Source organism: Asterias amurensis, chromosome 8 (assembly GCF_032118995.1).
Source record: "Asterias amurensis chromosome 8, ASM3211899v1".
Classification (NCBI taxonomy): Eukaryota; Metazoa; Echinodermata; class Asteroidea; order Forcipulatida; family Asteriidae; genus Asterias; species Asterias amurensis.
Window position 1 is genome coordinate 16,511,299 of NC_092655.1, and position 27,431 is coordinate 16,538,729.

At 39.0% G+C, this 27,431-nt stretch overlaps 1 protein-coding gene across 1 annotated transcript; it reads left to right on the forward strand.

The window, feature by feature from the left end:
- Nucleotides 1-38: 38 nt before the first annotated feature.
- LOC139940471 (uncharacterized) lies at nt 39-27,065 on the forward strand. Its single transcript, XM_071936744.1, has 6 exons — nt 39-332; nt 10,328-10,555; nt 11,758-11,828; nt 13,225-15,510; nt 20,342-20,553; nt 21,950-27,065. The coding sequence occupies exons 2-6, from the start codon at nt 10,345-10,347 to the stop codon at nt 22,023-22,025; spliced, it is 2,856 nt and encodes a 951-aa protein (XP_071792845.1). The 5' UTR covers nt 39-332; nt 10,328-10,344; the 3' UTR covers nt 22,026-27,065.
- The last annotated feature ends 366 nt before the right edge of the window (nt 27,066-27,431 follow it).

A 27,431-nucleotide genomic window follows, 5' to 3' on the forward strand; every position in this document is an offset into this window, starting at 1 on the left:
CTGAAAGGGACTAGACTGGAAATTCCCAGTGTTGCAATAATGGCGGACTGTCCTTTGTAATGTACTAAAAAACTGGGTTTCCAAGTTCAAAAATAGAAACCTGGAAAATCCAACTTGTGCACAATACTGACGACGTCACACTACCTGATCACGCCACTCCCTTTTTAGAAATTGGCACGACTGGAGCACCTGCACTCTGCAGAATTTTGAGGCAGATTTTAGGAGGAGCGAATTGTTCCTTTTTATTGGAATGCGAATGGTTGCTGGTAATGGTAGCATCCACCGAGTCTAAACTTCGTGCTGCCGTCTATAGTTGTTATCCACACACGAAGGTAAGCAGCAGAAAAACCAAAACAGTAGCTTATAATTTGTATCATGCCTTCTAAATCTGAATTATTTAATACAATACTAATAGTGGGTATGGGTAAACAGAGTGGCATAGCCAGAACTTTTTTTGGAACTCGGATCTAGGTTACTGTACAATAATTACTTACAGTACAGCCTGTACTGTCAGGATGGGGGGGGGGGACAGGTTGTCAGTGGGGCATGCTGCTAGGGGGCCATCACCTTCGTTCTATTCATGGTCCATGTTCTTTTTAAGTCCCCTATTTTGGTTATTGAAAGATGATCATTATCTACGTGTAGTATAGTGACAGTACCAACGGTGACTGCTCTATATTCCGACATCCCTATTTTCCGACACCCCTATGTTCCGACACCCCTATGTTCCGACACCCCTTTGTTCCGACACCCCTATGTTCCGGCAACTCAACCTATAATCCGACACCCCATGTTCCGAGACCCCTATGTTCCGACACCCATTTATTCCGACAACCCATTTATTCTGACGTGGTTGAAAAGAGAACAGGCGGTGCTACTAGCCCTGGCGGCCTTACACTTTCGTTTTGTACTACAGTGACGTCCTGGACATCAGGGTAAATTTCTGGGGCGGAAAATTTTCACAGCTTCATAACTCAAATCTTACCTGCAAGAAAGCACCAATTTCAACAGGTTCACATTCCATGGCAGCATGTGTTTTTCTGCGGTGGGTTTTGATCGTCATATATTCTTCACAAATCCGTCATTTTCATGAAATAATGCAGCTCCCAACGTTAAGGAATACCCATTTTTGTCCGTACTCTCACAGTCTGCCGTTTGTACGCAAGACGCGCGACGCGCACATTTTTGAATTATGTTGTTAACGCTGTGTGCAGTCAAGATACGGTGACCAAGAATTCATGCGTCTAAGCTTGCATCATGCGTCTTGCACGCGAATGTATACGCGTACGCACGACAACAGACAACACTGTGAGAAAACGATCGAAACGGGAATTTTTTAACGTTGGAAGCTGCATTATTTCACAAAAATGACGGATTTGTGAGGAAAATATGAGGACCAAAACCCACCGCAGAAAAATGTATGCCGTCATGGAATGTGAATCTGTTGAAATTAATGGCTTGTTGCAGGTAAGATTTAAGTTATGAAGCTGTGAAATTTTTCCGCCCCAGAAACGGGCCTCAATACTTAGGACTCTGTTCCTGTGTACAGAGAAAGAGTCCTATATAGGGCTAGCGGTGCTACCTACTTTTCATCACTGGGCGACAAATTCCATGGATAAGGAGGCGGCAAACCCAGAACCTACAGATAAACCTTTGTTTTGCGAAAGTGGTGTCGCATTATAATTTTTTATCAGATTACTGTTCAAAAATGAAATTATAACTTTAACCAGGGCATAAATGTGATGTGTAATTTGTTAAGGGTAGGATTGCAGACCTTTTAATCCCTGAACATAGCTGACTAAAATTATAAATGTGGTAAAGAAGCAACGCCTGGACTGGGAGATCAACATTCGATCGGGTCGGTTGGTATATGGTTTCTATGCATATTCAGTAAAAACATCGCTGGTAAAAAAACATTACTATCCGAAGTTTCTCAAATTTAAGTGTAGTACTAGAAAACCATTGAATGCCGGAGCGACCAAGAACGACGTTAGATATATTTTATCCTCCTGGCTTCAAATGCTTAATGTGTTATTGTTGCAAGTTTACACAATTACAAGGGAGTTGTCATATGATCATTGCATTAGATGTGTTCAAAATCTTTCACCTTGCACCTCGCACTTCGCGTTATCGAATATCCCAGATAAAAGAGTTATTTTGGCAGGGGGAAAAAATGCAAATTGCAACTTTTCTCCCTCAGCTTTTTTTTCCTTTCCCCTTCCTCCCCTCCCCCATTATTATTTTTTCCTTTCTTCTTTCCTTCCCTCTTTCTCCCCCGTTTTTTTTCCTTTTTTGGGGGGGGGAACCCTCTTTGGGGGGGGGGGGGGAAGTGATAACGTAACCCTCGAGTCTGACGAATGAGTTGTTTGACATTTCCCATGTAAGCGGGGAGGCTTACTGGATCGGTGTATTTGGCCGGGTCGCACTATGATCATTGGCCACACGAAGTCGAAGCTCCGCCCACTTAAAATAGCAACTTGCGAAATTTGTGACCATTTCGCTCAGGGCTCTGGTAAGTTTAAAATTTCCTCAATGGTGTTTTGAGTGTTATGAAAGGATGCATTAATCATTGAGGATCAAGCTTGTGTCCTTTGAATCTGGTGACTACGTAGGTGTCAAAATTGTAAGTGTTAGACAGAATTCCCGTTTTGCAATAATACTAGGTTGCAACCCTCTGGCTTCGCCGCCGGGAGGAGGGTTATGTTATCGCAACCATATCATGGAGACCAGAGAACTTGTCTGTCGGACAACTCGTCCGTTCGGACAACTCGGCAGTTCAGACAACTCGACCTTTTGGAGAGGGGGTGGGGGGACCTTGTACTGACTTGGTACATGCATGGGCGTCCCCGGGGGTCGGTTTAATATCCGTGGGAACGGATAATTGATTATATTTCATTTCATTATTTTTTACCATGATCGAGCTGTTAGGGCCTAGTGTTGGTAGTTAAAAAGTAAAGTAAATCAAAGTAAAGCTTCTAATAATTTTACAGCTGTATAGGCCTATAATGTATTAATGTTTTAATTTGTTTAATACTTTTTATTGGAAAGGTATACAATTTCAAATTCACAATGATCAATTCATGTTTCTGAACATTCTGCTGAGCATTCTGGGGAAGCCGTGTTATCATTTTCTAATACTATGGGTGTGGAATTTTAACTCTTATATCATTTGTTACTAATATAACAATTTAAACAATTCAGTTATCACTGTTTACTAATGCTTTATAATAATTGTTAGAAACATAAAAAGACACAAAACTGAAAATCAGATTTAAAAGCAAAGAATTATACTCTTTATTTTTTTAAAAGTTTTTGCAAATTATCATGGTAAGTTATAAAATTTTAGAACAAATATTTTTAATAAAATGAAGACAACTGCTGGCTACAGAGTCTCACGGAACACTTGTAGTCACTACAGATCCCAGCAGGCACAAGTTGGTCATAATAACGTTAAATCGACGTCAAATCCCAACGTCGGATGACGGTCGGCTCATGGTTCTATGTGAAAGTTTGTAGGACGTCTGTTATCGACCATGATACAACGTATTTTTTCCGACCATAAACCGACGTCGACAGACGGTCAATAAATGAACGTCATTTATACGTCGCTTTGGCAAATTTCCCAAAACATGATGTCAAATCCCAACGTCGGATGACGGTCGGCTCAAGGTTCTATGTGAAAGTTTGTTATTGACCATGATACAACGTACTTTTGATAACCTCAAACCGACGTCGGCATGTCAATTAATGACGTCGTTTAGACGTCATTTTTTCGACCACAAACCGACATCGGCATATTGTCAATTAATGACATCGTTTAGACGTAATTAGAATACCCAAAACTTGACATTACATCAACATTTTATGTTAATTATTTATTAGTTGTTTTATTTTTAATTATTAACATTATCAATTAATACAATGCACACATTCAATGGGTCAATCCGCTTGATCTCCCTTCGTCGACCTCTAGTCACCGCACCTACATGTATAGATACTGTTCAATGGTACAGCAGGTGTATATACATGGGTGTTAGATTGTAATTAAAACTTTGTAGTTTTAATTAATATTTGGAATTAAGCTGTCAAGTTTAGGTCACACATTTAGTTTATCTCAAAATCTACTGATATTTAACATAAACAAAACAAAACATGTGTTTGTAGTACCCAATTACCGATTAACTTGTTGAATGTAACCACATCTAAGCCTGACCTAAAAATTTGCATAATATGCAAATGATGCCGTGACGGTAAATTGCCGTCACAAGCTGACCATAATATGACGAAATACTGATGTAAATATTATGACGCCATACTGACGACACAGGTTGACCAAAATATAATGACGCTACTAACTGGTTATAATACAAACAATAATATGACGCTTGTTTATGGTCGGCTTATGGTAATACAATTATGGTTACAAAGGGACATACAAAAGACGTCTATGCAACGTCTGCTCAATGACGTTACTATCTGGTTAAAATACAAACATTAATGCGATGTTTTATTATGATCAGACTGTTGTAATAAAACGATGGTTAAACTTTGACAATAAAATTACGTCTAAGCAACGTCTGGTCAATGGCGTTACTATTTAGTTGTAAATCTACCTAAAATGTATCGTTCGTTTTCGGTTACGTTTTAGTTATCATAGTCATGACCATCATTCAACCATATTACGACGTCCATAAGACATTATTAATTTACGTTTGATACTTGTCGCCAATCTGACGTATTTTGAGTCACTCTTTGGTAATCTGACGTCGCGACTCAAAATCAACCATAATATGACGTCAGAAAGACGTCGTGTGCCTGCTGGGATGTTTCTTCTACATATGGCTTCACTGGGACTCGGGGACACCACACTTTCTTGTGATAAATAATAATTGATAAATAATAATGATAAATAATAATGATAGAATAATATAGAATTGCAGAATTTATACCGGAATTTTGTGTTAACATGTCAGTAACGGAGGTCAGCTGCTCACCCGTCGAGTTGTCTAAAAGTCAAGTTGTCGGAATCGTTGAGTTGTCCGAACGGTCGAGTTGTCTAAACTGTTGAGTTGTCCGAAAGGATGATTTGTCCGACGGACGAGTTGTCTGACATTCATTATCATGGTCATCCCCTATAGCCAGCAATGACTTCAGTTTCCTTTGTACTAAACACACCACCTTTAAAACTTTCCCAACACACCAAACATTTATTCACAGTGCGTAATAAGGCCTTATTGCTAAGTAACTATTGCGAGTTTTTGTTGTTGGTGAAGGGGGGGGGGCATTTGGAATTGTGGGGCGGAACAGCACCCCCTCCCCCTCCCTGGTGTCCCATGCAAAGTGGCACTTTTTATGGGGCTACTGGTAAACCACTCCTTTTAGAATTATTAGGTTTGTTCCGCTATCGTCTTGAGCAACGTACCTCATCAGAGTCACACGAACAAAAACCTATTCAAAATATTTGCCCTTCACGTTTACATGCCGACAGTTTTTGTTTACTAATATCCAATCTTGCAACATTGCTCTATGTGGTTTTATCCTACTATGGTGTTGTGCTGGTCTAGAAAAAAAATCCACTCTGCAAAAAAACCTTCAAAATGCATAAGAATCCTCACCTTTAGGTAATAGTCTAGTCCAGATTTTAAAAAAAGGGCTCTAGTTAAGGGAGTGAGCGGCATTTTTCAGTAAACGTTGGTAACCCATCTAACTAACCTAATTTTGGGGTGCTGAATCCGAAAATCGGGGATACCAAGCTGAATTTTGAGATTAAAGATGTCTTATCGACAAAAATAACCAAAAACAATTGAAAATATAAATTATGCAAAACATATCTGTGTAAATCTATGTTACTAAACAAAATCATCTAACATTCCTTGACCTTGTTTAGGGATAGCTGCCCCTTAAAAATTGTGGTCGGGATCCGGACCAATATCCCGGTGGGATAGGTCGGGAATCCCGGTGGGATGCTGACCGGGATCCCAACCTATCCCACCGGGATATTTTGTCGGGATCCCGACCTATCCCATCGGGATCCCGATGGGATAGGTCGGGATTCCGACAAAATATCCCGACGGGATATGACGGGATCCCGGTCAGTATCCCGACGTATCCCGACGGGATACTGATCGGGATCTCGATGGGATTGGTCGGGATCCCGACCTATCCCGTCGGGATCCTGATGGGATGGGTCGGGATCCCGACAAAATATCCTGACGGGATACGTCGGGATCCCGGTCAGTATCCCGATGTATCTCGACGAGATACTGATCGGAATCCCGATGGGATTGGTCGGGATGATCCAAAAAAATAAGTAATTTAAGTGTAAGCATTGATTAAAGGAGCATTTTTGTCAGAATAGTTCAAAATACTTAGGGTGTGAAAATAAAGCATCACTTTAAAGTGTTTCAGTTTGATGTCACTTAATATATCCCATAAAAAACCAATGTATATAGTATACAAATATTGACTGCTTCGAGTGCTATGGTTAAAACTATGACTCCCGAGGTGATCCACGGAGCGTTCTATTTTCCCGAGGCGAAGCCGAGGGAAAATAGAACGCTCCGGGGATCACCGAGGGAGTCATAGTTTTTAACCATTGCACGAGTAAAAGCAGTCAATATTTGTTTTATAACACCCCAAACATTTCTAAAACCTGTATTATTATTATTAAGTTACAGACCTGAATGCTACAATCCACGGACGACGCGAACACAGATTGCAAACACTTTTACCTACTGTGTTGCATGTAGTGTCGGACAATCCAAAATGGTTACAGACTATTAATTTATCATCCTCGTACACGCAACGGACGTCTGGGTACTGCACGCCGTGTGCTAGTCTGTCGGACTAGCGCACGGCGCCATGTGCTAGTCTTCGGACTAGCGCATGGCAAACCGACGCTCTATCACACGGCCGTCGTCTAGCAAAACTAAGACATGTCATGTGACGCGCTCTAAGCCAATGAGCAGGCACAATACTTGCAAGGGGTGTTATAAAAACAAATGTTATGTAGTAATTGGGCTACCATCCATGTCCCGGGATATTTCAATGAAAGAAAATACAGAATTAATAGTACACAACACATTGCAATTCAATTGAATAATGACTTGAGAAACAACACAAACCATCATATGCAGTTGGACTATCATTAACAGGAAGACTGATAAGCAGATATATAAAACAATTCCATACAATGTAAATGTGAATTTCCTATGGGGAGATTCATTTACATGACATTAAAAATATGCTTAAATGGAATCGACTCCAGGATCAAAGCAGTGTTTTTCCAAAAATTAGTTTGCTTATGTTATGATAGAAGTATACCGGAGACGTATCGTTGCAGTACTGAAACAACACTGAAACACATAATATACACATAGGCTATAGCGTGTGCCAAAAACACCACACATATTTTATGCTCCTTCAAATTTCACCTTTGTTACAAATAGTTCAGGGTTTGAAGGACACTTAAGTTTATGTGGTCTAATATTGGTGATGTGGTATTTATATTTCATTAAGAGTTGGCCATTGATATTGAAACAGCCACTCTTGTCATTGGTACAGTATCACAGGAGACATCTACGTATCAGTGTATGTCATCCTTTGCAGCATCCACATTGACTGGGAAGTCGATTGTTTTTGTTGACAACTGAAACCCTATACTATACGTACATACAGAGTCATCTAAATCAAAAATCCTATACTATCACATTACCAAGAAGTTCACTGGGTATTAGACATAATACGATTAAGGTTCATTTTTCAACCTTCTATTTTCATATTTGGGGGTTTAAGACTTTTCTTGAAGTTGTTTTTAAAAGTTTAAACTCGTGTTGTTTTTCCTAATAAAATATTGCCGGAAAAGCAAAGTAAGAGTCTGGTGTACTTAGCCAAAATTATAACAGTCTTTTGACTTAAACCTTTTTGTTTAGCATAACAATTTCCTACAGTTTGTACTCCAAACTATGACGCACACCTTTTATGAATGATTCATCGCTGGGATCAGTCCTAGCTGACATACAAAAATAAAATAGGAGTCCATACTTGTGGATTGAGCGGTAATAATAGATAAAGAGATATATGTTCTTCACATCCAGCTGAAAAGAGAAGAGTGGATTGTTTTATCAATGAAGGGTTTGTTGTCCTTTGATTCTGAATCTAATAGTTCTTGTTTCTCACAAGAAGACGTTAAAACGTCTTCTTGTGAGAAACAAGAATTATCGTCTTCTATGTCCATGTTTGTATAAACACGACTAACTATGCGTTATACTGCAAACAAACAAACTGGAATTTATTTTGTTAAATTGTTTAATAGCCTACAAAAGTTAGATTAGTTTGTAAACTGTGAAGCATACTTTTTAAAACAGGTGAGAATTGTAAAGGAAAAATTAGTTGCCTCAAAATTCTTTAAAAATCTATTTTTTGACTGGTAATTTCAAGCCATGAGTGTGAACATTAAAATTAACCTGTTCAAAAACAGGGATCACTAAAAAAATTTACGTACAATACAGTTTACTGTATCATTTTTGAGTATGACTTCACCTGGTAGGCCTCTGGTTTAAGTATAGTGTACGCCTACATTATAAGAGAAAATGCTTTTAACAACAGAGAAATTATGTTCAAATAATAAATATCTCTTTATTAGAAAAAAACACCAACTCCAATCGTTTCAAAATTACATTGAGAGCACCTATTGATCCCTGGTACCTGTCCTGTATGGTATCCTGACAACATCTATATGGAACTACAGCAGAACCTGACTATTTTTCACATGAGAAGTCCGTCGTCTGCTAGGTTTTCTGTATTGTTTTAAATTTGATTTTTCAGGGACAAGGACTAAAAACTAGCCTTAGTATTCGTAATTTTCGGAATCAGCACCCCCAAATTAGTTAAATCAGGTATGTTACCAATTTGTACTCAAAAATGCCGCTCGAAGTTGGGTTTTTTAAATCTGGTCTAGACTATAACAACATGAACAATGGTTACTTCTGTTTGTAATCACTGGTATTCTGCACGCTATGCTGGTCCACGGTAACCAGCAGTGCATGATAAACTGTTGGTTTTTGGGTGACTTATCTCTCGACGATACTTCAAGACATGTTCAGGGGCCATATTTTAGCTTTAGATGGCACCCATCTCTTTTGTGCAGTAATCGCATTACTGATACTTTGAGACCAGTGACTTTATACTAGAATGGTCTGTTAAGCGCTGCCACTTGGGTCAAAGGAGGCAAATGGTTGAACGATAGCCGTTCTTTGTGGGTAAAAACATGCGAGAGCTCAGCGTCCATGTAGTGTACTGTGCCAATGAAACTAAGACGAAGAAACATGCGATAAAGCAGCTCAAAGCGCAAACACTAGTTGACAAATGTATATTTCTGGTTGAGGGGCCATTTATTCGCTAGTTTCCAGAGTCGGTCCTTTATCACTCGTTAAAACCCCACGTGATCAGGTTTTGAACAATCAGAAAACTGTCCAAGGTATTTATTAAAAGCACAAATATATTTCAGTGTTAAGCTGTGGCAAAAAAAACCCACTTGTTTGGCTTATAGTTCATTTGTTTTTTTGCCCAAGATTTCAATATCTGAACCAGAGAACGTACGGGGTATCAGAAGTTGTGGAAAAAGAGACGCGAAAGTATGAGTGGGATTTTTAACAACAGGTTGTTTCTGAAACGGGAGAGAACTTTTTTCCCTGGTTAGATAGAGTCTTTATGATTTGGTCCAAATAAAAGCTTTTCTTATGAAGTTTTGTTTGGTGACCATGCATCCACTACCTTTTAGCTTCATCCCCCCCCCTCACCACCCCACCCCAACACACACAAGTGTGTAAACACCTGCAATCGGGGACCCTCCTTTGTTCAACTCTTTGTGATAGCAACGGGGACCACGACCATCCTCAATTATCAAGGGTCTCATGTACAAAGGGCATCAACCCAGTTTTTTATTTTTTTATTTTTTTATTTTTTTTATTTAAGTCGCCCGACACACAAGGCTTGAAGGCCACTACAAGGTGTGGGCTACAACTATTTTTTTCCAGAGGCGGTTGACACCTACTCCTAGGGCTGAAACAGGGTTACCACTTTTACAGTCCATAGGGATGTAGGCTTGGGTACCATCAGTCCGAAGCCTGGCCGGTTGAGCAGAAGGCACACCTCCCCAATTTTACGTAGCAAGTGTTATGACCGGGATTCGAACCCATACTCTGCTGATCAAATACCAGAGCTTGAATCCGGTGCTCTTAACCACTCGGCCATGACACGCCACATATAAAATTAGCAGTTTAGAAACTATATTGAAAAATCTTTTAATTCTGTTTTCTTTACATAGTGACCTGACCGGTAAAAATGGCAACGAATTTCGTAGATACGTCAGACTTCACAGGAAGAGCTCTTCTGGTGGAAGGCATCGGCAGGGTACACTCACAAATGCAAACTGCTGATAAGATAACCATCCATTTTCAAAAGAAGGTGAACAAAGGCGGTGATGTAACAAAGGTGCTCTATCCACTGGACTCCAACCGTGATGCTGCAATTGTAGTGTTTGAAGATGCAAAACGTAAGTGATTAAGTATACAAATATTGACTGCTTCGAGTGCTATGGTTAAAAGTACGACTCCCGAGAGCGTCCTATTTTCCTGAGGTGCAGCCGATGGAAAATGGGACTGTCCGGGGATCACCGAGGGAGCCGTAGTTTTAACCATAGCACGAGTTAAAGCAATCAATGTTTATTTTATAACACCCCAACAGGCTGTTTATCAGCTTCGTACACATAACGTTCGTACGCGCGTTTCAGATACACAGATGCACAACTGATTGAGTTTGAGGTGGGTAGAAAGACGTCTGGGTACTGCACGTCATGTGATAGTCGGCAGACTATCATGCGGCAAAACGGCCGCCATCTAGTAAACTAAGACATATCATGTGACGCGCTCTAAACCAATGAAAAGGCAGAATATTTGTAAGGGGTGTTATAATAGAGACTAGAGAGTTCACTGTACAGTATTGGTAATATTTTAGAATAGTTGTGAGTATAAAAACTTACTTGGTAACGAGGAATGGAGAGTTGTTGATAGTGTAAAACATTGTGAGAAATGGCTCCCTCTGGAGTAACATATTAAGAAAGTAATTTCTCACTAAAATGTTTGAATTTAATTTGAGACCTCAGCTGAGGTCTCGAATTCAAGCATCAGTTAAAAGCACACAACTTCTTGTTTGCATATGTTGATATACACCAAGTTGGAAGACTGGTCTTTGACAATTACCTAAGGTGTCCAATGTCTTTAAAAGTGACGTACCTCATGCATAAATATTAAGAGAGGTGTATTGGTGGGCAATGTCTCTGTGCGTTATTCAGTGAAGTCAGTGAAGCGCGCATTTTTTGACGACACAGCGTTTTACATAACTGCCAACCAAAATGGTGAGCGTACGACAGTCGCTGCATGTGACGTGCGTGCAAGGGGCAAATAGACAAATAAAGAGAATATCCAAATCTTAGAATGAGAAGCGCCAAAGGAAAACTGATGAGACATGTCAAATGGCGATAAATTGCGGAGTACATTAATATAAATCAAATACTCATCGGAACTATTAAAGGGTACCATGGGAATACCTTAAAGAAATGGTGACAGCTTGCTCAGTCATGAACCTCGGATAAAGATAAGATAGTAAGTGAGGAAAACAATATTTCTAATCAGTAGAAAGGAAACGAGTGACGATCAACTAATTATATTTTTTATTAATTTTACAAACCTTCTACAGAACGAGAGTCTGCATTGCTTCATCAACATGTGTTTCATGAAGTCAGTTTAAGAGTGCAAAGTTTGCCACCTGTGAGTATAATTCATTTCATCTTGGCTGACTTTCCCTTAGATTGAGCACCGGGGTAACTGTTATTATGTACCATAATTATTATCTATCAAGTAATAAACCACGAGGGAAACTGACTTGCCAAATAATTAGGGTTTGAGCGAAGAAATATTTACTGGATTAACGTATCAGCGTTCTACCAACTGAGCTATCCCGGCCATTATATGTCTCCCTATTGTTAGTCAATATCTTTGTTCCGGGTGCAAGTTAGAAGCCATGTAACAGTTATCTGGCATGTAGAGCAAGGAATCACAACCTGGGAAGCTGCAGCCAGGGGATCAGCTTCAGCTCATTTTCTACTTCCTGGGAATGCAAAGTTTTTCAAATAAAATGTGTGCCACCCCATCAACATTTAATTCAAGTGCAGCAAATGTGAAAAAGTTCTTGTTGTCATGAAAGAGTTAAAGGGAAGGTACACATTTGGTAATTACTCAAAACAAATATTAGCTTAAAAACTCGGGTAACGAGCATTGGAGAGCTGTTGATAATATAAAACATTGTGGGAAAAGACTCATTCTGAAGTAACTTAGTTTTTGAGAAAGAGGCAATTTCTCACCAAAATAATAAAAGACTTCTAGCTTCTTTTATTCCTATCTGAAAGCACACAAATTCGTCCAACAAGGGTGTTTTTTCACAGGCTTGTGATTTTATGGTTATGATGGGATACACCAAGTGAGAACACTGGTCTTTGACAATTACCAAATGTGTACAGTGGCTTTAAGGAGTGTAGTTGGGTGGGAGAAACTCAGGGATTTCCCTGACATGGCCCTCCAAGAATTTTGTCTTTCGTATAGGGAGTTGTAATAACAAAGCCTGGGCGACTAGTACGACTATTATGTGTCAAAGTCGTGACTATTGATTGCTTAGACTAGGCAGGACTACCATTTTCAACCACTCCATTGATCGAGCCGCCTTGAATACTACCATAAAGTCGTGACTACCTGCTTGGTGAACCAATTGTGAGTTCCTCACAGCTATTCACGACAACCTAATTTATTTGTAAGTGACACAGATCCTTCATTCCGTTCAGAGTAAATTTTACTATATTGCGCCTGCTGCAAACAATATTTCGCAGTCATCTTGGGAATTAAAAATTAGTCCCGACTGGTGTCAAAGTTGCAACTTTTTGTAAAGCTACTATAAGTTGTAAGTCTAAAACACACTAGTCGCCCAGGCCTAGTAAAAAGCAAGTTTTAGAAAATAAAGATGTAAAAAGTTGGGACAAAAACACATCAACCTGTTGGCCTAAATACCATCCCCTATACTGTATGCGGTATATTTAAGGCCATCTACCCTACTCATGATATATATCACTGGTATACTCCTCATAAATATGTTTTTTCTCTCTCTCTCTTTCAGATCTTCAGATCAGTAGAAGTTGAGATTGACCCAGTTTATGTCAAGCTTCTGCCTAACATTGTTCACATTTTGATGCGCAGTCGAGGGTCTTCTAGGACCTCTTGTTTTGACAGACATAATAGCCATAAGTTGTCTTTCTCATCTCCCAGTGAGTTAAGATATGTAGAGGAAGAAGTATATAAAGGTATTGCCAGACAAAGTGAAGCGGCTCATTTTTCTACATTAGCATCGGGATATTCTGATCCTACACTTTTCGAGCAAGAAAGTATAAATCATGAGGAAGAGTTTGGCCTAGGTAATGAAAGATACAGACACACAGAAACAGAGCAAGAAAGGATAAGGTATGAAGAAGAGTTTGGCCATGGTAAGGAAAGAAACAGATACAAAGAAACGGAGTCAGGAGATGATGATCCCGAAGACTTCCCAAGCCAGCAAACGACCGAAAGAGATAACTCCGGCGCCCATGCATCTGGTGACAAGAGGTTTCTGGGAAACGAAAGTACCACAGATGTTCAACCGAGACGCCCACAAGATCAAACCAGTAGATATGATGACCAGACTGGTTTCTCCACTGAAGAGAAAAACAGTATTGTCCTTGACATGCTTTCTTACAACTTCATCAGGAAGTTTGAAATGGATGCTGTCGACCAGATTTTGAAAAAGTATAACGTTAGAATTAACGAGAAAAATGATGGTCTCATGATGACAGCTTCGTTTGCAGCAAGAGGCAAAACTTCAGCAGAAGAGATACAGAAAGCAATAGATGAATTCACTACACTCCATCAGACAACATATGGCAAATTATCCAGGAAAATAGTTGAATGTCCTCCGTCCATTAGTACAGCTGAATTGGAGAGTGCAGCTTCAAAGACTTCAAAAGTCTTCAAGAGTAAAACACTGATCACAAAGATTGACAGCAACCCTGTCCAGTATGTTATTCTCAGCAGTTCTGATGCAGGAGACGTGGCTCAACATTTCCGGAAGGAAGCTTGTATACCATCCAAAAAGAAGCTGCGTACTGCAAAACTTACCCCTGGCCCTGAAAGCAAGGAAAATGTGCCCGAACAGGCTACCGAGGGGTCTGCTGCCACTAATCAGTCTATGACTTCGTATGGTCAAAATAAGACAGATTCATTAAGTGGTAGTTCAGCTTTGCATTCTTCACAAACTCCAGATGACACTTTTGTAACCAATGAGGGGATGGCTATTTATATTTGTAAGGGTGACATAACCAAACAACCTGAAGTTCATGCCATCGTCAATCCCACAGATGGAACCTTGAACAACTGTGGAGGGGCATCGAAGGCAATTGGGACTGCTGCTGGGCCACAGTTGAAGGGGTGGTGTGATCAGTTTATGAAAAAACGTCATGGTCTGTGTTTGCAAGATTCAGAATGGTGTGTTTCACCTGGCTACGGCTTAAACTGCGGTTTAATTATTCACATTGGACCCATGATTATTCCCAAAATAAATAAGCAACAGCAGATGAAGGTCATGGACCAAACCTTTGTAAAATGTTTAGTAGCTGCACATACAAACTATGTGAAATCTTTGGCAATGCCTTTATTAGGCTCTGGCTCAGCTGGTGCTCCAAAAGAGGCTTGTGCTGATGCTCTGGTTCATGCTTTGATTACCTTTAGTCGTAATGAACCAAGAAGAGTCTTAAATGAGGTCTACTTGGTGAACATCGATAGTGCTGCAAACAAGGCACTGAAACACTCTCTTGAATCAGCTTTCAAGGAAACAAGAAGTACCATATCTGGTGATCAACATTCCAGCACTGCCTCTGTCCACAATAGTAGATCTGCAGAAATGAGTCTTGTTGGAAAGTCTACCGTTGACTTTAAAGATCGCCCCACAGACTATTCAGGGAAAATGCCAACAGGACGAAATGTGTCCAACACACAACCCAGTGCAGACCAAGACCAAGGAACCAAAAGCACTACTGAAAAAGGACAATCAGATACGAAAACTGATTTTGGAGCTGGGCCAACATCTGAGAGAAAAGATGCTACCAATGCAGCATCCAAAGAATGCCCAATCTGTTTATCGGATATAATAGATGAAAAGGCTCTGAAGTGCAGCCATCGCTTCTGTAGGTTGTGCATTGATGAATCCTTGAAACAAAGTCATTTGTGCCCACTGTGCCGAGCAGTGAGTGCCCAACCAAAAGGAATCCAACCTGATGGGACTATGACTACAACCACCAGTCAATATCACCTTCCAGGCTATCCACATAATGGTACTATCACCATCTTCTACAATATACTAAGTGGGATACAGTCGGTAAGATTGAACTCAACTCTCTCTAAATTACCCACCCCCTTAATGTATTTGTTCAATATATATTTGTGACAAATAAAGCAAGACAGTACTTTAAAATAAAATCTACCTGCCAAGTAGACACACACATGGTGTTATTGCAAACCAAATAAATTATGATGCCTCACCATGCAATGCCTCAAACCCAATGGTTTGTTTTTTCAGTTCTAATTTATCAGTTCTTAAAGAAACTAGCCGGATTCTGCGTTTCGCGGGGCAACCCCGCTAGAAAGCTCTACGTATAAAATTCTGCAAGTGTAGCATTGTGTACAGGGGAGGGTTAAAAAAGTGGCTGGGCAGGGTCACAATACAAATCACTGTGTCAAACCACCCATCCTTAGTTCAGGCGAATCTTTAGTGCTTTGTGAAATCGTACACTTGTCCGTCTTTTTTCTGTTTCGGCATAATTTGTCGATCCCATCCATATTGTTCAGTTTCCATCGGGTCCTGATAGTGGTTCTTTCCCAGTCCCGTTTATATCCCATTTCGTTTATTTTGTTCCCATTCAGTTTATTATTTTCCTGTCGTTTTCCTTTTTTCCCCCTCACCAGCCCCGTTCATTTTTTCCCCAACTCCCCATCGTGTGCCCCTTCCCTATCCTGTCCCATATCTAACCCACACCTCCGTGCCTCCCGTCCCCGCGATCCTGTGCATTGGCATTGTTCTTTGCTTGCCACTGTTTGCCCATAACTCATATTTTCCAGTTTCGTGCGGGTCCCATTTGTGGTTCTTTCCCGTTTCGTGGGCTTGATTTCCCCCCCCCCCCCCCCCCCCCAATTCAGTTTAATATTTTCCTGTCGCATCATGATAGTCCCTTTTCATTTTAATCCCTACCCCAGCCCTGTTCATTTTCCCAGTCATTTTATTTTTGCCATTCCCCCGTTCCCCGTTCCACAGACGTACCACTTTGTGCCCCTTCCTCCTGTCCCCGTCCCAAATCTAACCCGTGCCTCCTCCCCGTCATCCCACCCGTGAATTAGTGTTCTTTGCACTTTTTGTCAGCCAACAACTTTCCCCGTTCCGCGCGGGTCCCGCCAGTCAGGTGATTCTCCGTTTCGTGTATTCTCTGTTCAGTTTATTTTTTCCCTGTCCAATGTCATCAATAGTCCCTTTTTCTTTTTCCCCATTCTGTATTTTTTTCCCAGCCCTTTTACTATGTTCCCTTCATTTTTTGCCGTTCCCCGCCCCCTTCCAACAGACGTACCACACCGCATGCCCCTTCCATCTCCCTGTCCCACAACGTGCTCTAATAACCCCCACCAGCTTTCGTCCTGTCGTCGTGCCTCGATCCCATGCATTGTTGTTTACTGTACGCGCGAAGTTACTGGCACTCGCGCTGTGACTGTGACATCACAAAGGACGCCTGCCCTCACTCCCAAAGTTACTACACGCTCGCGCTTTGACTGTGACGTCACAAACAACACATGCCCCCAACGCACGGGTACCCCGAAATTTACCCCAGGACGCATCATTTTAGCAGGGTGCGGGCACCGCTTGACGTGAAAACAACATGGCGGCGCCCAAAACAACAATGGTGGTGCCCGTGCGATTTAAGCATTATTATAGTATAGACTACTAGAAAGCACTTCGTAATATATAATACTGCAGATGTAGCGTTTGTTCAGGGGGAGGGTAAGTTGACGGCAGGGTCACAATACAAATCACTATGGCAAACCACCCATCCTGAGTTAAGACGAATCTTAGTGCTTTGTGATTTTGTTCCCTTCATCCCTTCAAAGTGTAGGACTAGTCGTTACAAAAATAGTTGCATTCCATCCCTTGTCCAAGCACTCAACAATAGCTCTTGATTTGTTTTCACTCGGTTGGGTTGCCTTTTGTCCCCATCCCTTCACTTTGTTCCTTGAATGTGACTTGCCGTGCAATTATTTGTTTTATCTAATTTGTCACTGGCACTAGCCAGTTGCCTTTTTGGCGAGCTGCAGAGCAGAGCAGCTGTAATACCAACTTCCGTCAGGCGTCCGTCTGTCCGTCCGGCCGACCGTCTGTCCGGCCGTCCGCGTTAAAGTTTTTGAAAATGTTAAAGTTTTTGATTTTAGTTTAAGTCTTTAAGATGAGTTGAATTTGGTATATATACAAGCCAAAGTGAGATTGTTATATACAATTGCCAGTCATTTCAGTATTTTTCAGGTTTTTTTTTTTTTTTTTTCAAATAATGTTGAAGTTTTTGGAAGAAAAAATGTTAACGTTTTTTTTTTTTCAGGCTCGAACATTGACATCTGGATTTAAAAGAAACAAACTCAAATTAAAGTTTAAGATAATTTGTTAAAACAAAAATCAAACTCTCTGTCACTGGTTCCAGTTGAATGAGCTGAAACAATGAAGAACAGAAATGATCATAACTCCTGATTGCAATGATCTACTGACTTGAAACTTAAGTCTAACATTGCAATTCTTACAAGTGGTTCATATGAAAAGAGATAACTCAAAGAATTAATCACAGGTTTCAGTTGAATGAGCTAAAACAATAAAAAACATTAAATGGTCATTACTCCTTATTGCAATGATGTACTGACTTGAAACTTAAGTCAAACATTGCTTCTTACATATAGATTCATATGAAAAGATAAAATTCAAGAATTAATCACAGGTTTCAGTTGAATGAGCTAAAACAAGGAAAAACATTATGGTCATAACTCCTTATTGCAATGATGTACTGACTTGAAACTTAGTCAAAAGTCAAACATTGCTTCTTACTTGTATTTTCATATGAAAAGATAAAACTCAAATAATTAATCACTTTAGTCAAACTTAAGTCAAACATTGCTTCTAAATAGTAGATTCCTATGAAAAGATATAACTCAAAGACCTTATCACTGGTTTCAGTTGAATGATCTAAAACAATGAAACATTAAAAAGACTTAACTCCTTATTTCAATGATGAACTGACTTCAAACTATTGCTTTTAACATATAGATTCATGAGAAAAGTTAAACCTCCCCTTGTGCATCACTGGTTCCAGTTGAATGAGCTGAAACAATGACAACCTTAGATGGTCATAACTCCTGATTGCAATGATGTTCTGACTTGAAGCTTAAGTCAAATGTTGCTTCTTACATGTAGATTAAAGTCACCTGGAAGTGGTATTTTGTCAAAATAAAGCTTTTGTCACTAAAATATGTGTTTTGATGAGTAAAATATGAATAAACAATTAACTAAGGTTTTGAAAAATTAGTTTCCATGTTATTTACAAATTTGAAAATAATCCCGACCCGAGAGGGCGCTGTTCGATACGTCAATCGAGGCGCGATGAATCGCATGCAGTGCCAGAAAAAGATAGTGACGCTTGGCGCAAGCTAAAAACATGCCCTCAAAGTTGAAACAATCCCTGATTTTTAGGCAAATGCTCCTTTAGGTTCGATACGTCTTTCAGGTACCTTCTTCGACTTCCACACTAGCTGGAAAAATTGTAAAGATGACGTCATGTTTTAGAAGAGAACTTTTCTCTTCATGTCAAAATGTGTAGTGTATTCCGGAATCTCTAAGTACGACGGCTCAAAGTGTTTGCTGCACAGCGCTGGAAAAGGCGTCGGACCGGACCACTTTGCAAACTGACCCGATCTTTAGTTGTCTTGCTGCATCCACCTGGTCGACATTGCCGGGAAAATGCAAGAAAAAAACTTTTTTGAAACGTTAAACTCACGACTAGGACTTGAATGTACTTGCAAGTACGTGTGTTCGATGTTAGATCGAGGCAAAGTCTTCCTCGATTGACTTCACAAAAGGGGTAGGCGGAGTCATCCCCCACACAACTTTATTAATTTTTTTAAACATATATATCGTTAAAAACAATTACTCAAAAAATTATTTTATTGTTCAGAAACATATACTCTACTGTTTAAAGACTCTACTATTTCCAGGTGACTTTAATATGAAGAGATAAACTTAAAGAATTAATCACTGGTTTCAGTTGAATGAGCTAAAACAATGAACACATTGAATAGGCATAACTCCTTATTTCAATGATGAACTGACTTCAAACTATTGCTTTTTACATATAGATTCATTAAAAAAGTTAAACCTCCCCTTGTGCATCACTGGTTCCAGTTGAATGAGCTGAAACAATGACAACCCTAAATGGTCATAACTCCTGATTGCAATGATGTACTGACTTGAAACTTAAGTCAAATGTTGCTTCTTACATGTAGATTAATATGAAGAGATAAAACGTAAAGAATTAATCGCTGGTTTCAGTTGAATGAGCTAAAACAATGAACACATTGAATAGGCGTAACTCCTTATTTCCATGAAGTACTCACTTGAAACCTAAATCAAATATTACTTTTTACGTAACGTTGCATATGAAAGGATAACACTCAACGAGTGCATCACTGAAGAGTGCAAAGTTTTAATCAAATAATTATTGCTGCTTAGATGCATATAATATGAAAAGATAAAACTCAAAGATCACTGGTTCCAGTTGAATGAGCTAAATCAATGAAAACCTTAAATGTCATAACCTCATACTTGTCAACATCCCCACCCCTTTGACCATTAGTTAATCAAATGATTGCTTTTTCTGTCAGTCATTGGTTCTATCTGGTGATCAGCAGCTCGCCATGGCAGCTTCGCTGTTCTATTTAATGTATAAAAACAAATTGTATTTCTTAATGGTTTGTTGTAATTTTTAACATTTCTATTTTTTATGGATCTCTGTATTTTAAACTCTATTCAGCTTGTAGGTGCGATGTTTGAATGTGTTTTAATAAACCAATAATAATAATAATAATAAATAACATAGTCACACACTTCAACATATTTTGTTTGGTTTATGCAGGAGTGTCATCCTCATCCAGGCAAGCATTTTACTGGTGTTACGCGTATTGCATACCTGCCAGACAGCCGTGAAGGAAGGAAGGTTCTTTCTCTTCTGCAGAAAGCATTTGATGCACGTCTTGTGTTCACCGTTGGACGATCCATCACCAGCGGATCTGATGACGTTGTTACATGGAACGACATTCACCATAAAACCAGTCATACTGGAGGACCGTAAGTGTAAAAACTTAACACAAGATTTTATAAGTTTAATCATAACCTTGCTAGCAAGGGTAGGATACTAAGGAGACGTAATTCTCACCACCAACAGATTTGTGATGGAGGGGGGTCATGCAGTTATGAGAACCGGACTCGAGCTACAGTGTTTCTGTACAGCAGAGTGTGGGTTTGAGTCCTGGTTGTAACACGTATGACATGAAGCAAGACACTTGACCAATATTGCTTCGTCCTTCAGATGGGAAAAAAACGAAGTTCCCATGGTTGTGTTATGTACATTAGAAAAAACAGTTACACTTGTCGTTAAAAACAGGGGTTTGGCCCAGTGTGTCTGGCAGTGGCTACAACTTGTAAACTCTTACTTAAGGAGTTGCACAAGTTTCTTTTCATAATTAAAAGAAAATAAAGATGACGTGGGATGTTTCTGTCTGATCAGCACTCATGAATAATCCGGAGATCAATAGTTCAAGGCAGTGGACACTGTTGGTAATTACTCAAAACAATTATTAGCATAAAACCTTTCTTGGTAAAGAGTATTATGGGGAGAGGTTGATAGTATAAAACATTGTGAGAAACGGCTCCCTCTTAAGTGACGTAGTTTTCGAGAAAGAAGTATTTTTCAACGAATTTGATTTCGAGACCTCAAGTTTAGAATTTGAGGTCTTAAAATTAATCATATAAAAGCACACAACTTCGTGCGACAAGGGTGTTCGTTTACTTCATTCATATCTCGCAACTTCGACGACTATTTGAGCTCAAATTTTCACAGGTTTGCATATGTTTAGATACACCAAGTGAGAAGACTGGTCTTTGACAATTACCAATAGTGTCCAGTGTCTTTAATAGCCTGCTAGTCAAATTTTCTTTGTTCAACCTAAAATTATTTAAAATATACTCCGAGGTCAGTTTCCCTTGTAGTTTGTTACTCAATTAAGATTTGGAACAAATTGATGGTTAATTGAATGAAATTAGCAATTTTTTATAATTTTGAGGACAGAATACATGAAAGCTTGCAGTATTCATGTTGTGGGTTGTTGTCCTAAAAATGATTTCACTTGTATTATATTTGTTTGTGAATGTTAGAATGAACTGTAGGGGAACTGTGCTACACATATTCCAAAACCTCTATGAGTTTTCCTAACCATTGCTCCCAGCATGTAGATCACAAAGGTTTATTGGAACATTGGACAGTCGCTGTTCATCTTATAGATAAAGCTTTGCTTTCTGTATTTGAGGGTTTGTTTTTTTAAGTTAAGTTAGAAAAAGAAGTAGGCAATACCTTTAGACAAGAATGTACTTTTTCCCTAAATAACTCTATAGTGTTGCCATCTAGTCTAATATTGCAAATTCAGTTGTTGCTTTTTGTATGAACTCGATACATTTCTGTCCTCAGATCTAACTATGGATATCCTGATCCTGGTTACCTGCAGAGAGTGAAGGAAGACCTGGCTGCATTGGGCATATCGTAGACACATCTTGCTGATCATGTGCAGTCTAGGACTGCCTCCACACACGCAAGTGTGTATACGCCTGCATCCGTGGACCTCCTTTTGTCCCTCTTTTGCAACAGCTTTTCAAAGACCAACTCGTCCGATCCAAGGCAATGTGTTCCTTTAACATTTTCTTTTCCGAATTACTGTAGGCATATGTACTGTACTAAAAGTAAACCGCATGATGTTAAGGTTACACTTCGAGTTCTGACAGGTCGATGTTCCGAGTGACCTCTAATGTATGTTTCTGATCCTAATCCTAGCCAACCCTAAACTGAGACCCTAGCATGCAGATCACGATGGGTTATCAAAACATAGGGTTGTTGGAACACCGGGGTTTCAAAACATAGAGCAGTCACCGATTGCCCTTTTGCTGCAGGTGCAAAGTTTTTGCTAGTTTCAAGTTTCGTCATTCTCTAGAATGCTGTGTGACAAAAAAGTGATATTCTGTGAAGTTGAGCCTTTCAAAGACACATTAGTATGGCTAATCCTAAATCGTTCTTACTTAAACCCTTTAAGAAATCAAAGCTGTTTATAATGGATGATTTATGGGGGTTCTGTTAATCTTACATTACACAAATCCTCAATAAATTGAAGCTTTTTATGCATTTCTATGGGATTTTAATAATCCTTTGAGCTGGTTGGTGTGGAGAGTGCATGGCTCATAGTGGAGTTGTAACACACAACCAAACAGGATAGGAATGTTTGACAAATCTTGCTCAACAAGTTCATTTGCTGAGCAAAACAACATCAGTGGACCAGTGATGCTGCTTATTACATTGTGTTCTGTTACCCATTTCTACTATTAAACAAAGCATGTCTGCGCTCATTAGAAATTTTTATGGCTGGGGAATATTGGGCTCTAGTATAATCTCATTTCAGAATGTGACACTGAGAAGAATTGCATTAACCCAAAAACTTTATTGAACTGTAAACAATCTCCTTTCACATGTCTTGTAGCTCAACATGTTACTGGACCATAAGTAGACCGAGTAATGTCTTTCTCTTGTAATAATATCTTAACTCTAAGAAGGAGGAATTGACTTGAGATCTTAAGTATGTGTTTGTAAATCTTAAAGAGTATGTACTTTTTTTAAACAATAGGATTAGAGGACTCATTCTCGGATGTGATAAAAGTCATTGCTTTAATAACAAGATGATGACCAGTGGTTCAGTGAGTACTGAGCCCTGCTGCTCCTTGTAGGGCCAGCACCTCATTCAAAGAGTACCACATTGATTCAAATGAACACAAGTTTCTAATTTGAACTTAAAAATCTGTTTGTACATTTATATAAAGTTTGTGATGGAATTCTTTATAAACAGAATATGTGTTGTTGGCTCTTTTGGGGGTGGAGAGGGGGGAGGTGTAGGAAAGTAATTGTGCGACTTTGAAAAAATTATTAAAAAAAGGTTTAGATAACTGGATATGTATTCCTATTCTTAAATGAAGTGTACAGTCTTGAAAGTTGGAGTTGCAAGAATGTCTGACACTTTAATCAAGTGTCATTTTTGTTCCGATTGTTGCACATAATAATATCACCGGGGCATATCGTTCAGTTTTGTTCAGTCGCACACTGAACTTAAGTGATTGATTAAGTGTAGCTCATTAGAAGAGATTTAATACACATTTCAGATTGCAGAAGAAAACTTAAATGCACAAAGAAATTGTTGATGTAACTTGTATGTACATAGTTTAGTTGGACTCTCTGATGAGCCAGTGTCGCAAACAATTATTGTTGGTCTATACACATTATACATAGGATCAAGTAGAGAGCTATTAAGATACTTTTTGATGTTATTTTGGTGAACATTCTGATCTTTTTTGCAAAACTCTTTGCAAAACTTTTTGCTTTTAGTTTCATGGTGAAATGGAAACAATCGTTTTATATATGTATATATTTTTGGTTTTGTGTGCAATTATAAACATAGTGGTAATTTGAAATCTATTGTTTGCTGGTAAACAACTGCTGTTGTTTTTCAAATCGGGAAAACTGAAATCAGAATATAGGCCAATATACTCTAAAACACATTTCATTAGCAAATGCAAAAAGATATGCTTGCCCTATTGAAACTTGGCTGTTCTTGGATGTTGGTAGTTTCTTTTGCATGCTGTGGAAAAATTGTGGAAAACTTGTAGTTGACTCTGAAAAAAAAAAAAAAAATATTAGACTTGTCACCTTGTATGGTGCACTTTGACTGTAAATAAAATACAATATTACTGCAGCTTTGGAAATATGGATTGTTAATGTTATGACAATGATGGGATTGGTCATTGAATATGACTACTTGCGATGAAATCATAACATTGAGGGTTTGTTTGGAGCTGAAAGCCGAATTATGTAAATTTGTTTATCTTTTAAATTTTATACTATATTGTGCATGTCTTTGCAGATTGATTTTGGATGTTGTTATATAGTTTCTTTTGCATGCTGTGAAAAACTTGTGGAAAACTTGTAGTGGATTCTTAGAAAATAGGTATGAGAGTTCTCACCTTACGGTGTATGGTGCACTTTGACTGAAAATAAAATACAATATTACTGCAGCTTTGAAAATATGGATTGCAGTGACAATGATGGGATTGTTCATTGAATATGACTATACTTGCGATGAAATCATAACATTGAAGGTCTGTTTTGAGCTGAAGCCGAATTATGTAAATTTGTTTATCTTTTAAATTTTATACTATATTGTGCATGTCTTTGCAGGATGATTGTTTTCATAATGTAAAAGTATACGCAGTTACATTCAAGGATGCATTATGCACATAGTTAGTTAGAGACACCAATATTATCTAATTCGTGTGTTAATGGCGGAATATTTTCTGTATCTTAAAAAAAAACAGATCGATGGTTAAATATTTAGTGCTCGGTTGTGATATAATGACCAAAGCTTGAACTTGAAACACATTGAACTACATTCGGTTCAGTTGCTTAACGCCTTTATCATGTTATATTTACACAAGATTTGCATACAATTTATACCCAGACAGCACATTGAACATTGTATAGCAGTTCATGTTTGTTTACCGTTGAACCCAATGCACTTTTGATAAATCTCTTCTTGAAAACACATAGCCGACAGTTACAGGGCGAGGTTCAATTATTTTTGACAGATATCAAAACAATAATGACAATATCAACGACAAACAGATAAAAGAGGACACCATATAGAGATTTGAAGTAATAGACAAAACAAAAGTTCTCTATACGGCAGAGTGATTAAATAAGAAGCAAAGTTTGTAGGCAATAATGTTCCTTCAATGGCAAGGACTATAGGGTGTGCATGTCACTAATGCTAACTAAATTGAAATTGATTGTAAAGGCTCTTAAGAGCCTAATATGGTATAGATAGCCTATGAACAGATCCAGATTCTTAACTTCTTAGAGTACATGCATAAAACCACAATCAATGGTATAGGCATAGGCTACATACAGCACCCTTCCGGCTTTCCACTAAGCTCCGCCCACAGCGCACGTGACTAGACACGTGTACGAGCACTCCCAATGACATTCTGCACGATTCTGCCGCGCGTGCCAAACATACGCGCAGGCATGACCGAGTTTGTCCGACCACAATCATTGCTGTGATTGGTCAAATGGGTGAACGCGCACAGTTTGATTGACAGGCCGGATCGGTCCATTGTTTCTCGGTAAGCTTATTATTGACTGATGAATTGTAATCAAACATGGGTGGAACACAACGTTCTTTATCATCACAATGCAAGTTTTGTGGTAAATTACTTTTTAAAAACAGCAATTTTACTTTGTTAATTGTTTAGAATTATATGCCTATAGCTTTAAACGTTAATACTTAAGTTTTGGGCTTGCAAAGGAAGAGATCAAAATTAGGCTGCAACCCCTAAAAACTATCACTTGAAATCGTTAAAAGTATACTTTTTACATTTGTGAATTATAGTTAATACTTGCAATCACTGGGGTGGATTTCACAAAGAGTTAGGACTAGTCTTATCTCGAGTTAGGACCAGTTACTCGTCCTAACTTAGGACTATCCATGTAATTTGTATATCTCCTAGGATTAGTCCTAAGTTAGGACTGTCCTAACTCTTTGTGAAATTGACCCCTGGTAGTCTATGGTTAGTGAGGTCTTATAGCATGGAACCCAAATCCCGGTTTTTGTAAAAAAAATATTAAAAAATAAGAGGTATTAGAATTGACTCGGGTTCTGGATCCTGTAGGGCCTGACCTTTGCAATCAGTAGGACCCAGTAATATTGGTCTTGACCAAGGAGTATAGGTTAAACGGATGCACTCAACCCAAGTCAAAATCCCAGTGTTACCCAGTTTCCGGGACAGCCATGGTCCAGAAATGGGTCAGGTTTCCCAGAACCTTGAATCCGGGTCAAGTCTGATCCGAGAGCTTGTTGTGTTAGACCAACTCGGTTTCTTGTGAGCTATGGTGCGCCTATTTTAACTATCAGTTTGACTTCGAAACACTCTTTTGATAAACAAGTTTATACGAAGCACTTCGGATAACTGTTCCAAAGCCAATGCTTCAGATCGCTTAACTAACAACCCCCCTCATTTACTTCAGTTACTTGATGAGTTGGCTGTTTGTATACAGTATAAGAAAACATGAACCCCATGTTCACTTGTTACTTAAGTGTTTTGTTTTATGCCTGCTTGCATGTTTTAAACTTACTCGCTATAGTTGATTGTAGAAGATTGATTATAATAAATATTATACGCAATGCTCCAATCATGCTCATTTCGAAACGGTGCCATTCATATTTATTTGATATTAACGCTGTTCTCAAAAATGCACAACTGTAATGGTAATGCTCTCTATAGACATTTCCTCATTGTCAATACCACTATCTCTAGGAAGTGAACAAGGCTCTTACACTGTTTCAGCTGGTCCAGACTACCTTGACCAAGATGATTGTTGAAACAAAACTGCAAAGACATTGTCTTGAACTTTCAAACTTTTTTTTTTTTTACAAATTTACACCAACAACTTTGTCTGTTCATCAATAAGTTTGGAGGTCATCGCATCAATCGTGAACTGGTCAAAACTTGTCCATTATTATTATAGACTAACCACACCCGATTGGATTATTCTGTTTCTTGTGACATAATGCCACATTTTTTGTTTTGTTTTAAATTGGCTTTGGAAGCATGCATGCTCAGTTTAAAGCTGAATTCCCGGGTTGGGGAAGGGGCGGGGAGGGGGGGCTGTAAAGGATCAACCCTCCCATGGTTTGTTTCACTAAAACAAAATTGCCGAGAAGTGTGAAAAGGCCGATGGTCATTTTTGTTACCATTCGAATCTTGTCCGGTGTCCCGCTGCTGTGGGACACTTAAATTGTGTACCAAGTTCCCGGTGCTACTGAACACTTGGACAATGACTCTGCACTTGTATGTATTGC